We start from the raw sequence: 14,064 nt of genomic DNA, 5'->3' as shown, positions 1-14,064 counted from the left end.
TTTATCATAGGCAGAAATCCAAGAGCGTGGCTACAGTTACAAATCTACGTATATTCAAAAGCAGAAAATTATGTGTTTCTTTTGAAGAAGGTGCTAAAAATGTGAGTTTATTAAATTCCTTCTCCTTGTATTTTTGCCTCAATAATTGTACATCAGACTGTCAAAGGCAAGCACTGGTACTAAAGGGAGTGTAGCTGATGTGGTGAGTGTAAAGTAGAGAAGCAGTCCACTGAAATCTACAAAGAAAGGAACGCTAAATGGTCGTATTGTACACACACGGCAGATGATCAATTGCCTTTTTTACTGTAGTATAAGAGACTTATTTTGTTACTCCATTTGGCCTCAATCCTGTCTTTGAGTGTATGCACACAGTCTGTGCAAAAAACATGTGGGATGTGTTCCAGGAGTAGAGCCTTCAACGATGTCAGAGTGGAAGCATTTTAAAAGGATTGAGGTGCCTTTGGTTTATCAAATAAAAATTATTTACACAGTTAAGTACATCAAAAATAAAAATAAGCTCCTTTTGCTTCATCCCTCCTAATGGGGTTGATCCCTTGGCTGTAGTGCAAAGTGACGGTCTGCATGCCTAGAAGTAGTCCTTTGAAAGGTAGGACTTAACTTCTCTGCCAGCACATAAGGGTGTGTAGGGCTCACAACCTGAGGACCCTGAGGCACCATCTTTTGGAGTAAAAAATGTGACCAACTGTGGTGTTTTTCTTACACCCTGATTCTTGTGTTCCAGCAGGAACAGGCTGCTGCTTGGTCCTGGTGTGCTGACGGTGGTAAAGCCCACATAGACTTCCCAGCCTATGCTGAACAGTAAACTAAAAACTAGGAAGCTCAGGTTTAAGAGCTATCTGTATGATCTAAAGCTATTTTTGTAGTCATCTAATCCTTCCTACAGGATTAACACCTACACTTTGAAAGCGAGGTGAAGAGAAAAAGGGCAGCGGATCTCCAGGTATCTTGGCAGTGTTAGGTCCAGAGCAGTGATATCCAGACCAGTGCTTATTGCTTTTAACCCACCCTTTGTGTAGTAGACTTTTGTTAAACATGAAATATGCATTTCATTTTATGCCAGAAAAGAGATCTGGATATAACATGAAATTTGTCTTCAGATGCTGTCAGCGTTGTTCAATTATAAGTAGTTTTCAAGACTACTTTGAAATATAAATTTTTTGCCAGAGTTATTTGAGAACCCTGTTGCTCAGTGTCATCTTTGAGGTTATTTTTAGACTGTTTGCTTATCATAAGCATGTCTTGTTTTTTCTTCCTTTAAGAGTTGTAGATACATATATAATTTTTAACAATTTTGAATAACTGAGAAAATTCATACTGTTAAGAACATGGAGTTGTTATTTTTAGTATTGACTGTGACTCAACTTCAGAAACACTTAGGAAAATACTGGGTGAAGTTTTCATTATCATTTCAAGACAGTCGTTATACTGAAGTACTTTGGAAATCACAGTAACCTGAAGTATTTAGTTTTACCAAATTGCCCCATTTTGGTTCTGAGCACTCAAAACATGACAGGAGCAAGGCCTTAAAGAAAGAAGGAAGAAGCGAATAGAAAGTGCTTCCTCATGAAGCTGTCTTTTGCTCTGACCAGAAGACTGATGGGACACATTTTTAGATGTTCTAGATAAACTGGTTATTGTATTTGTGTTTTGGTAGAGATTTTTGTTATTGCTTTAACTTGATTTTACTGCTCAATAATGTAAAAACAAACAAAAAAGCTTTCAATGAAATTTGGCTAGACAGATAAAAACAATTCATCACTGCTTGGTCCTAAGTTGACACATTGGTTTGGTAGATGGTTAGTGAAATGACTGCTTACTGCTAAATTAATTGCTGGGAGGGTGAGAAAAACATGCCCCAAGCCCCTTCTTTTAAAGTTTTGGACATTTTCCAGGTAGTGCTGTGCATTTTCTTAAAAAAAAAAAATAAAAAAAAAATCTGTATTTCAGTCTGTGCCAAAGAATGGTCTAAACCTGTGTGTAGAGGGATTTTCTTTTTGATGATTGGAAGTCTCTGGAATGTTAAAGAATTGTTAAATCTATTAAAATTTTAACCAGTGGAAGATCATAAGCAACTTACTGTTTGAGATTTTTGTGCAAGTAGAGGGAAGTTGAATAAGACTGAAATAATGAGCAGACAGCAAATGTTGAATACATGATGCTTAAGGTAGGCTACTTTGGGTGTCTTCATAGCTTGCAGCTGTCTATTATTTATGATTCAGAAGTTAGTGGCCTGACATTCCCTGAAAATGTAAAGTGACTTTTAAAATGTAATTTCACGGAACTGAATGAAAGGCCAGTTCAAAATACATTAAGTAATAAGGATGTGTAGCTTGAAATCAGTGAGGTTCTTTTCACTGCAATAAATTAGAATGTTACTTTAGTGTAGCTAAATACCACCTCAAGAGAGTAATGGCAATTCCCTGCTGTCAGTATGGCTGCGATTCACCTCTAACAGGTATCTAAACTACTTGTTATCAAGAGTGAAAGAGTACAACTGTTTTGCTTAGGAAAAGTTCACTGCCAATGTACATAGACAGGTATTTTGGTAGGAGGTATTGCCCTTTGAAGTTGCAGTCTTCGTTGTTTGACAGTCTCAAGTTGTGTCAGGGTAAGATTAGATTGGATATTAGGAAGAATTTTGTCATGGAAAGGTGGTCAGTCATTGGGACACTCTGCCCAGGGAAGTGATGGAGTCTCTATCCCTGGAGGCATTTAGAAGATGTGTAGAAGTGCCACCAGAGGAAATGGTTTAGTGACGGGTCTCAGGTTGACTTGCTGATCTTGAAGGTCTTTCCCAACCGAAATGATTCTGTGATTCTACAGGAATCTGGCTGTCAACAAAAATAGGAACAGGAGACTGCCAGCTTCTGTAGATGCTTCTCTGCTCCAGGTTGTTGCATGACAACTTCTCCCACTTATATGCCACCAACATTCCATACTTTTCTGCTGCTTTTCTCTCACTGCCTTTCAGCTGTGGGAAATCCATGGTAGCTGGTGGTCTGGAGGTATGGTCTTGCCACAAGCCTTAATTGTAGTAGCCTACATTTCAGCGTACCATTGTGTTCTTTGTCTTCCTCTTTATCATCACTTTCAGGTCAGCTCTTTCTCTCCTTGGTGTGAGCTCTCACTTGATGAGGCTCAAGAGAGCAGGAGGTAGGTCTCCTGGCTTCTATTCTCCTGCCCCCAGCATCTGGCCACATCAACAACCTTCTCAGCCCTTCCTCATCTCAGTGTTTGAGGCTTTCATGACGGTCATCTATCAGGAAATGGCTTGTGTGGCAAGGATAAGCCCTCCTATGACATAGCTTTTCTCTGTTCCACACCCTTACATGCATGCAGAGTTACTGGGAGCTCATAAGGCCCCGTGAATCAGGCCTGCAGCCCATACCAGCATGGAGCAGGGAAAATGGCCAAGCTGTGGCTTGTGAGATGTGGGTGCAGTCACACAGCAAAGATGCTTTGCCTCATGGCTGAGACAGACCTGACAGCAAGCTCACATCTGGCAGCTGGAAAATGCCTTCCATGTTCTGGAGAAAACTTGTGTTGTCCCCTAGGCCTTGTAAACACATTGAAGTCAGACACTACTGCAGGCTGCAGATACTGTCACTGGTGCGGCACATTCATTCCTGAATGCTTCCTCTGTCAGTCGGTGTTTGCTGCAACCCCAGTGACTGCTTTTTCTGTTCCCTACCCAGCAGACTGAGATTTTAATTTATTGTGTTTAAATTTTTTAGTAAGGATGTCATGGAACAGCACTGAATCAACATCTCTGTAAGACCAGAGAGTTCCTGGATGTTTGGATGTTCCTTTTCCTTCTGGTCCTGTGAGGCTGGGAGTGTCATCAGGCTCTAAGTCTCAGCAGATTTTATATGTGCAGCGTTTCCCCTTGAATAAACTGTCAGATTTTATTTTGATGTAGACTGATCAAAGCTAAGATGAGTTTAGAATAATTGTTGTATTTCCACATACTTGAGTAAGAAGCATTTCATGTTACTGAGGCATACTTCAGAGAAAATGCCAAGTGATGTAAATACTGCAAGACTGCTGTTTTGTTGTCTAAATGCATAGAAGGAAAAAAAAAAAAGAGAAAAAAACTTGTATGAAAACACTCAGCAGGTTTTAATCTGCTGCTTTTACTTATGATCTGAGATTAGACAGGCTTGCTTTCTTCCACTAACCTTGTGTGGTGGGGTAGCACAGGTGCTAACATAACAGTTAATAAAGCATTGTAAGGGGACATTGCTTCCTGGTTGCATACGTCTGTCAGAGGCAGAAACCTTGAGCAGAAACCTGCTCTGCAAGTTCTTCAGAGGTGGGCTTGGCTTTTCCCTTGCAATTTCTCTCTCAAAGTTGGCCAACCATGATGGATTGTGTCACTGTGTCCTCCTGCATCACCTGGGTGGCAGTGCCACCGTGGCAGCATGTTCCTGCCTCAGAAAATGGGCGTCCTTAATTTGCAAGCTTTGTTACTGAGTATTGACTTTTCACAATTCATATGCTAGATAAATTTCCTTTGGAAAGATATTTTGTACTTAGAGTGGCTGGAAACCAGCAATTACCCCGGTGGAATTAGGTGGAAAATTGTGAGGACTTGATTTTTTTGATATGGTGAAACAGAGACCAAACCCCATCATGACAAATTTTGGATTAATAACAGCAATAAGCCTGTTGGAGATACAGGAACCTGGGCTTATGTTTGTCCTTTCTGATTCAGCTGACTGGCTTGGCTGCCCTAATGGTTTTGTTTTGTTCACTCTTTTACTGCTGTTTCATTTTGATCTCATAATTATTTACTGGGTAGAAAGGAGAAGGGCAAGTCTGTAAGCTGAGCACAAGGGTGCTTGGCTGGGGTGTGATCAGGACACGACTCTCTTGTAATGGAGGAGTTTGTGCTATTTAGTGGTGGGCTATTGTTCATTCTCAAGTGACTAGAGATCTCTTTTTCAGGGACCTTTGATTTAGAATACATACATTTCTGTAGAGAACAAAATATTTGATTTCAGTGATTGGCCTTTTTATACTCAGAAAGTGTTTTGTTTTTTTTATTTATTGCCGTAGAACTGCTGGTGAGCTGTAATTTGCGGTATTGGCTGCAGGTGTGGATTTAACTGATGTGCTGATGAGAAGAATCCTCATAATCAGCAAAACTGTGTCTCTGGGAGCTAATATTGGGCTGAACATCTGGTCTTTGTAGTGGGAAGATGTTTACAGTATGAAAGGAAATGTTAGCTCTCAAATCCTCTGATATACTCATTAACTCTCATGAGAGTAGCACAGAGGAGACTTAACCAGCTTCAGTGCTTTATAGATCTTTTCTGTTTTATAGTATTTTCCTCTTAAAACCAAAAATGCACTAGAGGTTGATTGAAAGCTGCCATCCAGAGATGAATAGATATTTTCCAGGGCTTTAAAACTAGTGTAATTATTTTCAACTGCCCTGTGGGTATGGTTGGAACAACTGCTGATTTTGTTAGCGGCATTGACAGCGTTGTTTGCAGGATGACTTCTTAGCACAGTAATTTTTTCTGCCACTAATTAAAAGCATCTTTGTTGATCTGCAGCATTTTACCCTAGGCTTTGTTTTCTTCTTACAGCAAAGAGCTCCAGGGAAAGTTTTGCATGACGCCGTTTGCAACCACCTGAACCTTGTTGAAGGTGACTATTTTGGCCTTGAGTTTCCAGACCATAAAAAGATGATGGTATGTAAAAAGTTAATTTTCACCTGGTTTTCATCTACATATGCTCTTTATTCTTTTTCCAGCTCCTTACTTAGAAGCTATGTTTAATCCTGAATTTCAAAAGGGAAAAAAAATACTTTATTTAAAAAACGCTTGCCTGCTGGATTTGAAGAAACGTTTTTAAAACCTGATTACTCCTGTCAAGTTTCATCTGTGTTGAAAATAGCAGCCAATTCAAACACGAGTTGGAAAAGCGTTTTATCAGTTGCAGTAGAGCAGCCAGCAGCAGGACTGCTGGAGAGTCTCAGCTCTGATTTTACAGTCACAAGTAATTTGGAGTGTGGGGTCTGCAGACAGAAGTTGCAGTGATTGTGACGGAGTTCAGTGAAAAACATATTGGGACAAGAAGACAGTTAGATAAAATATAATGAGGTTAATAAAAAAGAAAAATAAGGGAAAAAAAAACAAACAAACAAACACAAATAAGCTGTTGAAAGTCCTGTATGTGGAGCCATGTGGCACAAGCAAGTGTGCTGGTCCTGACACTTTGGACTCTGAGAACAGCTGCTGGCAACAATCAGACATTGCACTAATGCTTCCAGGGTGGGAACAGTATCCTGTAGCAGAAAAAGCCAAAGGCGAGCAACTTCCCAGTCTCATATGGCTTTCGTTCTGAGGTTTACTTCACTTTAGTTTTCTAATGTGACCTCCTGACATGCATGCTTGGTATCTGGGTTGTCTGACTGGTACTTTCTGGTGCATGCTGAATCTGCTCTCTGTGCAGTGAATTCTGCATCAGTAACCTGGCTGATCTAAAGGAGGTGATTTAAGGCAATTTCAGAAAGATCTGTTTCTATCTATATACAATTTTTCTTTAAGGAGCAGTATTTCTTAACCAAAGGCCAGGGAGGATTGAGCTGCTGCTGCAGTAACCTGTTGTCATGTTGTAGTGCAGGCTTATGTAGGCATTTAAACTGAACAGTATAGGCCGTAAAGCTTTATGCTTAACTATATTTAAGAGGAAATTTTGAAAAAATGGATGTTGACCTTTAAAACTGATCCACTTCGTAGTTTGCTTCTGGATTTACATGAAGCACGGTTTACTACAGTGTTTCATATTTTGCCAGATATCCTTGGCTAATGCTTTAGGTAACTTGAGAGAACATAACTCTTCAAAACAGTGCAACTGTATGCTGCTATTACAACAGGGGTCTCTGTAGCCATGTTAGTAATGACATACTGACATTCCTTATATATGTAGGTAAAGCTGGAAGAAATCCTATGGTCTAGTGTATGTACAGTTGCGTTTTAGTTTTCTGAAAAATAGTGAAGGTCACCTGATCAACCTTCTCTACTTCACAGGTCATTAAGTTTCAAATAGATGACCGTCTGTGTTTTGCTCAGAGACCTGAAGTAAACTAACAGTTTTCAGTCTTGTGAAAACAAAATGGTTTATTTGCTTCAGGCAGAACACAGGAGGGATTGAAGTGCCTAAGGCTGTTGCAGTGGCAGGCTGGAAATACATCCAGATGATCTCAGTGAGGGATTTAAGGCTGTGATGAAGAGGAAGGTAGAAAGAAAACCCCAAGACTGTTCCCAGTTTGACCTAAAGGAAAATGCCTCCATGCATCAAGGATGGTATCTCCTATAGCTCCTACTCCTGCAAAAGGAGCCAAGTATCTGAAAGTGCTGGTCAGTTTATCCACCAGTTGTTTCACTATTTGCTTTTCAAAAAGGGGGAGATCCCCAAATCTAGCCTGTGTCTAGACAGGTGTGCCTCAGCTGTGAAATTCAGAGGAATTAATATCTTTAGGTGGACTCCATGATATAAAAAGGATGTCAAGGTCCTTGAAAGCATTGAGAGGAAATCAGTGAAGATGGTAATGAAGCTGGGAGGTATGTCCTATGGGGAGAGAATGAGGACACCTGATTTGTCCATTCTGGAGAAAAGAAGGTGCAGAAGCGACTTCATTACTTTCTGCAACATCCTGAGGAGGGGAAGCGGAAGGAGTTGCTGGTTGCTGCTCCCTGGTGACAGGATCCTCTGCTAGGCTCCTGTTTGATAGTTGGACTAGATGATCTTAGGATCTTCTAGCCTTAATGATTCTACGATTCAGAGGATGCATGGGAATGGCACAAAGCTGTGCCACAGGATGTTCAGACTGGATGTTATGAAAAAACTTACCATGAGGGTGGTCAAACACTGGATCAAGGTTCTTAGTGAAGTGGTTGATGCCTCATGCCTTTAAGTGTTCAAGAGAGACTTAGATAATGCCCTCATTAATATATTTTAACTTTTGATTAGTCCTGGAATGGTCTGGCAGTTGGACTTGATCTTTGTTGTTCCCTTCAAACAGAACTATTCTATTCTGTGTTCTATTGTATTCTAAAAGCAACTTGCAGAAGCTGTTGCAGCAACAGATTTGATTATGAATCATTGCTTCAGTGTGCAGCAGCTTTCTGGATGAGAGTGATACTTACATTTAAATTGTAATTCTCAGCTTCTATGATGCAGCTGAGACAAATGCTCCTGTGGGATTTAAAACTTTTTGAGCTTCGTAATGGCTGTAATGGAGAATTCAAGCATTGCGCAAATAAATAAATTGCGGTTAGTTCTGTATCTAAGAAATAAAACACACATACATATTTTACATTCTCATCATCTGAAGATAATTAATTGCTTGTCCAGAGAAGAGGGCAATGGCAAAGGAAAAATAAATATTTGCAGTGTATTTGTTTGGATGTAATCATATGTATGTGAAGTTACGTTCACAGTTCAGCTGTGTTTGTTTCAGCATGCCAGGCTCCAGACTTCATGTACTACATGTTGACAGTTGTATGTCATGATGCCCAGCAGCTGTATATGTTCAAGTGTGCTGTGTATGTAGAAGAGAAGACATGCACGAGAGATGAAAATGGAGGGTCTGAAGGCTGCACTTTCCTTCAGCATGAAGAGAAATGAGGCATTGTTGCTAAGCCTGGATTTTACAGAGTTTCATCATACTTCATGTCTGCCCCAATTCTTCAGCTGCTCCAGTCCAGTCACTACTGCAGAATGCCAGAAATTGTTTCAAAAATAAATAATCTATCCTTTGTAGTTCCAAAGAAAAGGGAAAAGAGAGATTCTAAGTCAATCTTCACATTATTCTTCCTTTCCAGTTTATGAATCAATCTTAGACTGGCTGTGTAGAGATACAGTATGAGAGCTGCATGATGTGCAAGTTTTAATTGCCTGGGTTTGGTGATGGTGACGAAGTCTTTGTCTTGCCCCAACTTTCTCATCTCTCCCTATGTACATTCAGTATACACTGGCATTCAACAGTCTGGTAAAGGATGCTGTAACTTGCAGGATGATTGGAAAAATGGAGAAAGGAATGACATACTTGCTGTGCTCATGCTGTAACACGAATTTCCTCTGGAAAGAAAGAGACTTTGTTTTGTATCAAGTAAAATACATGCTTCCCATATTGTAAATTAGCTTTTTCATATTCTGGCTTTTTTTTCTCCACTAAATCTGGCAAGGTCCCTGACCCTTCATGGTAGATTATGTACATGCCAACTTTCTGAAACAAAACAGTTGAAGTTACTGAAATGCCAAAAGTGTCAGAACCAGTTTAACAGGCGATAAAAGTTATTTTCCTATTCTTGTGTAACCAACTTTCCTTAGCCCTTCTAAAGAAAAGAGCTTTCCCAGGCTGAAAAACATAAAAAGAATTGAGAAACATTAGTGAGTTTAAAAGGGCAAGAACGTGAGGACTTTGCTAATGGGAAGCCCTCATAAAGTAATTACAAAAATAGCAAACAACATTGGCATAGATACAGCAGCCAGACAGGCCTGTTTCTGTCTGGTTTCTCAGGTGATCTTTGGAAACTGATGTTTTTAGGATGTTTCAGTATCTACATAACTTGAAATTATTCAAGGCCAAAGGTGTATTCTTTTCAATCTGTATTTTTTCCCCAAAGAAGGGTTCAGTTAATTTGTTTTTTACTTCCTTTAACCTTTGTGAAGGCTGTAGGATGTTCCTCTACAAGTTCTAGAAGTCTCCAAGGAAGGCTCCATGCAATTGAGATAGCAAAATAAAAATCTTGGGCACAGTTGTTAGCTGGAGATGGTGAGCTTTCACACTTCCCTAGTTTCTGTGAGTCATTTGGCTTTTATCTTCTACAACCCAATGAAGGAGGATAGGTGATCTGTCCAAGCCATTTTAATTGAGACTACAGAGCAGGCTTCTAGGTTTTAAAGATGTTATTTCACTCCATTTCTTCTGTTTTGCAATCTAAAGGAAAGACGCTGGCAAGGTTATTAAAAAAAAACCCAGTTAAGGAAAGCCTCAGCCTGATCTCCCCAGATTTGTAGAACAGAGAAAATGTCACACAGTCAGAAAGTAAGCTTGCTTTTAGTCATGCTTGAAGCTGTGTCTGCCTTATGGTCTTGATCTGAGAGAACATTCCTCCTTAAAATGGTGGTGGTGAAGGTCACGTATCTCCAGGGGACCTGTCAGGGAGCTCTGCAATTATTGCTAGGCCTCCTGATGGCCTTTCTGCTGGGTCCCCAGGTCCAGGTGGTTGTCTTGTCATTTCTCTCTTTGTCCAGTACTCCCAACTCAAGGGCAAGTAAGTAGTAGGCCCTTTCACTTGCATTTCTGTAGATTATTGCAGTGAGAACTACAAGTTACAGCACAGGACTGTCTCTTTCTCAGTTCCTTGTTTCACTTTTCCACAAAGTGAATGGCTACTGGCCAAACGTGCTGTGATTGTTGCTTTCTGAAGCAGTTATGATAAAAAACATATAATCAGTTTCCCAGCTCTCTGAGTTTGTGTTGCTTCAAAAACAATACAGCAGCACTGGCTTATTAGCAATGCTGTTTCCTGAGCATCTTCAAGAGTTCTGGAGAGAAGACCCACATTTGGAAAACCAGATAAATAAATGGAAATCTAAATGGTGCAATAAAAAATGCTCTTTTGCAAGCAGTGGTTTGTTCAGAGCTGATAACACCACCTTTTTTTATTTTCAGGTGTGGCTTGATCTTTTGAAGCCTGTTATGAAACAGATTAGAAGTAAGTACTTCCTTGCTGTTGTTTATTGTGCCAGTCCACAAATGGCTGAGTAAATGAGGAATCTATCGATTGGTATCTTTATCTTCTCAACCTCCTCTACTGAGTTTTGTTTGGATTGTTGTTTCTTTTTATTTCTCTTCTGACCTTAGAAGATTTATGGTGTATTCTGTGAAGTCATGTCCCAGCAGCAAATTCTACTAAGCACACAGACATTGAACACCTGTGGTTTTACTCTTTATACTGAAAAGGCTGAACCAGCAGCAAATTGAGAAGGTTTAGTCAGGCCCAAGAAGCACTGAGGCAGTGGTAGCAATGAAGGCTACTACTGTCTCACTGTTGTACCTTTTTGTTGAGGAAAAAATCATGCAACAGAGGAAGGCTATGAAGGAATGTACATTCCTGAAAGGTAGCTGCAATGAAAGGTGAAATAAAAAGAACAGGATGGAAAAAAGAAAGAGCTAGAAGTTATTAATGGGAAGGAGCTAGCAAATCTGTTACTCTCAGGGACGTTGCTGCAGACTTGAAAGCATCTTAGACCTAGAGGAGAAAGAAGTCAGGTTAGGAAAGTCAGGGAGTGTTGTGGTGGGGGAGAGAATGGAACTGTACATAGCCATCAGCTTCGGTGAGAATAGAAGTGAACAGGAAAGGCTTTGGTGGTTTTGTTTCTCTGTTGAGTATCAGTGGAAGTCTTCATTTACTGAGCTTTACCACTGAGATTAATTTTTCCTAGATGTTATTCTGATCATATTAGTATGAGTCTGTTCTCTGGAAGCATTCCCTCTCATGTGAGAGATATTTTGCTCCTTTTGTCACTGGTTGTATTTGTTAGAACAAATATGCTGCTGTTAAAACAGAAATAATAATTTGATGTGGACTTGAAAAACAGACTGTATTCTTGCTCCCTCCTGTTCTGAAGCAAGTGTAATAGACACACATAATATATTTTATTGGAACAACTGATGTAATTACTGAAAACAGACTTTATTTTGGCAGAATATCCCTCCACCAAGTGACTGTTCTGTTTTATGGTGCATATGTTTTATTTTGTCATTTGTCAGTAACCTGAAGAGCATCAGAACTAATAGCAAAGGATGGAAGATTGGTTTATCTGTGTGCACTGCAGATCACACATTACCCTTGTGCATCATTCGTGACACAAAATTTGGCCAACACGTTACCAACAGATCACTAACTTCTTTTGACCTTTTCCCTAGGACCGAAGCACGTTGTTGTAAAATTTGTGGTAAAATTCTTCCCACCTGACCATGCTCAGCTGCAGGAGGAACTGACAAGGTTAGTAGTTGTCTGACTGTTTTTTTTATCTGAAATCTCCGGTGAACAGAGTGGAGAATGTGGGATTTGAGATGACTGGGTGAGAATCGATGACTCCCTCTCAATGTTAACTTGAAGTTATTTCCCCCACCACTGAGTGCCCTGGGGCACTCCTCTACATTAAGGAACACGTGTGACTGCACAAACATTTGGGACAAAGCTGCTCTGCGGGAATTGCCAAGTTGCAGCAGCTGGGGGACCTATTGCAGTAGCCAGTATTCCATGTAGCCAGAGCAAATGCCAAAGGTCTGCACGACTCTATCCATTTACAGATGGAGAAATGGACAGAAGGGAGAAATAAACAAAGAGGAAGGGATAGAAGAATGGAAGGGTAGAGATGTATGTAGAAAGAGTACCTAAAGGGTTTGTTAGTTTTCAGTGCTCTTTAAAAACTTGATTTAAGCTCCAAATTTCACTCTAGCATAAAGACATGAGTTGTATTTCTCTGTAGGTGGATGTGTATGTGAGAGGAAAAAGCGTACTGCTTCATGGCAGTACTTCTTCACTGAAACTTTTCAACTCCTGGTCTAGAATTATTGTTCTTTGTAATTACATTTTTCTGTTCTGATTCTCTATTTTCATTATTCGTTTTTACTTCTAATCCTCCCATAAAATGGCATTCTCTTTTACAAAGAGCTTTTGTATCTGCCTAAACGGCTTTATAAACATCACGTTCACCTTCGTGGTGTTCTGTGTTTCTCTGTCTTGGTTTGATAGCAGAGCAGTGGGATGTAAGAAAAATGATTGATAAATGTTACTGACTTGGACACAGAAAACTGGAAAAGTGAAATAGGAAGAAGGAATATTTATTTGAAAGACTGAGTGAAAATAATAAAGGACAGCTTACAGCATTGTATGGAACCTGTCTCTGAGTAGATATTCTGCATAGCAGTTGCTTAGTATGTGCAGTGTAAATTGATTTTTGGTGATCTCTTTCTGTGCCTGGAGGCATATCTGTGAATCTTAATGACTTTTTTGTTAGATTTTAAACGTGTGTGCTGGGGATCTTGAATGTATGTACACAGCAGTGTGTAGGATGTGAAAGCATATCCACAGGGAATGGTTTTATCACTAGGAGAAGCAGAGGATATAATACTTCTGTGCTTTTTGCTTCTAGTAGGGTGAATTTTGTATGCCAAAGCAGATGTCTGCAGGTTTCAAAAGGACATTATTTAGATCTGCTGTATTGTTTCATGTACTCTGCATGTTGGCATCCATACTCTTCTGCTCAGTTTGCATTTTTCATTTAATTCACCTACATTTCATTAACTGTTCAAATGCGAGTTCTCACTGAATATATTAAAATCCAGTCTTAGTAAAAAGTGTTGAGATTCTTGTATGAGTTCCCCAGAGGATCTGTGGTCGCTGCAAGGCTTGTTAAGGTGCCTGTCCAATTTGGGTTACATTCCAAGTGTAGGAGAAACGCCTGCTATGAGGTTATTTCTTTTCCTAGGTAAGAATTTGATGCTGAGTGAAACTAACCTATTTCAATTTCTGTTGAAGCAGAAATAAGTTTAAATGTTGAAATAGTGCTGTGGACCTGTGATGTCTGTACACATAAGCTGTGAATTTAGAATTGCCCTTGATGACTGGTTTGTAAGTGAATGTGTTAAAAATGGCTCTTAATAGTGCAGGATTATGTGCTGCAGAAGTATTGGAGCTAGATAAAGTAATTCAGTAAAGACCTTGCTGCATATTTCCAAGTGACTGCCAAGATGGAAACTTAAGTTCCCCTTCTGTTCTGGCATTTCTTCATAGTTACAAGTAGGTCCATTATCTTGAGGTGCAGTTTCTGAGTGTGTAATAGCTGTCAGTTTGCTTATACTGTCAAATTGCTTCCATATTTCATTGATCTGGTTAAGAGAGAGAGAAATGAAGAAAGAAAAAGTGATATATTTTGGTTCTGATAAACAATAAGCCAGTACGTGAGATGGTAATGACTGTAATACAGTACTTGTTATGTTTTACTTAGCCT

At 39.7% G+C, this 14,064-nt stretch overlaps 1 protein-coding gene across 6 annotated transcripts in view; it reads left to right on the top strand.

Moving 5' to 3' along the window:
• Positions 1 to 14,064, top strand: part of FARP1 (FERM, ARH/RhoGEF and pleckstrin domain protein 1) — a 202,736-nt gene that overhangs the window by 132,316 nt on the left and 56,356 nt on the right. For all 6 annotated transcript variants that reach the window (XM_085215602.1, XM_085215601.1, XM_085215600.1 and 3 more), the window contains 3 exons: positions 5,616 to 5,720; positions 10,715 to 10,757; positions 11,972 to 12,050. In XM_085215602.1, coding sequence (XP_085071728.1) covers positions 5,616 to 5,720; positions 10,715 to 10,757; positions 11,972 to 12,050 — 227 coding nt within the window. The remainder of the gene's footprint in view (positions 1 to 5,615; positions 5,721 to 10,714; positions 10,758 to 11,971; positions 12,051 to 14,064) is intronic.

Source organism: Meleagris gallopavo, chromosome 1 (assembly GCF_905368555.1).
Source record: "Meleagris gallopavo chromosome 1, MGAL_WU_HG_1.1, whole genome shotgun sequence".
NCBI lineage: Eukaryota > Metazoa > Chordata > Aves > Galliformes > Phasianidae > Meleagris > Meleagris gallopavo.
Note: the sequence above shows the minus strand (reverse complement) of the source record. Positions and strands in the feature narration are given on the sequence as shown.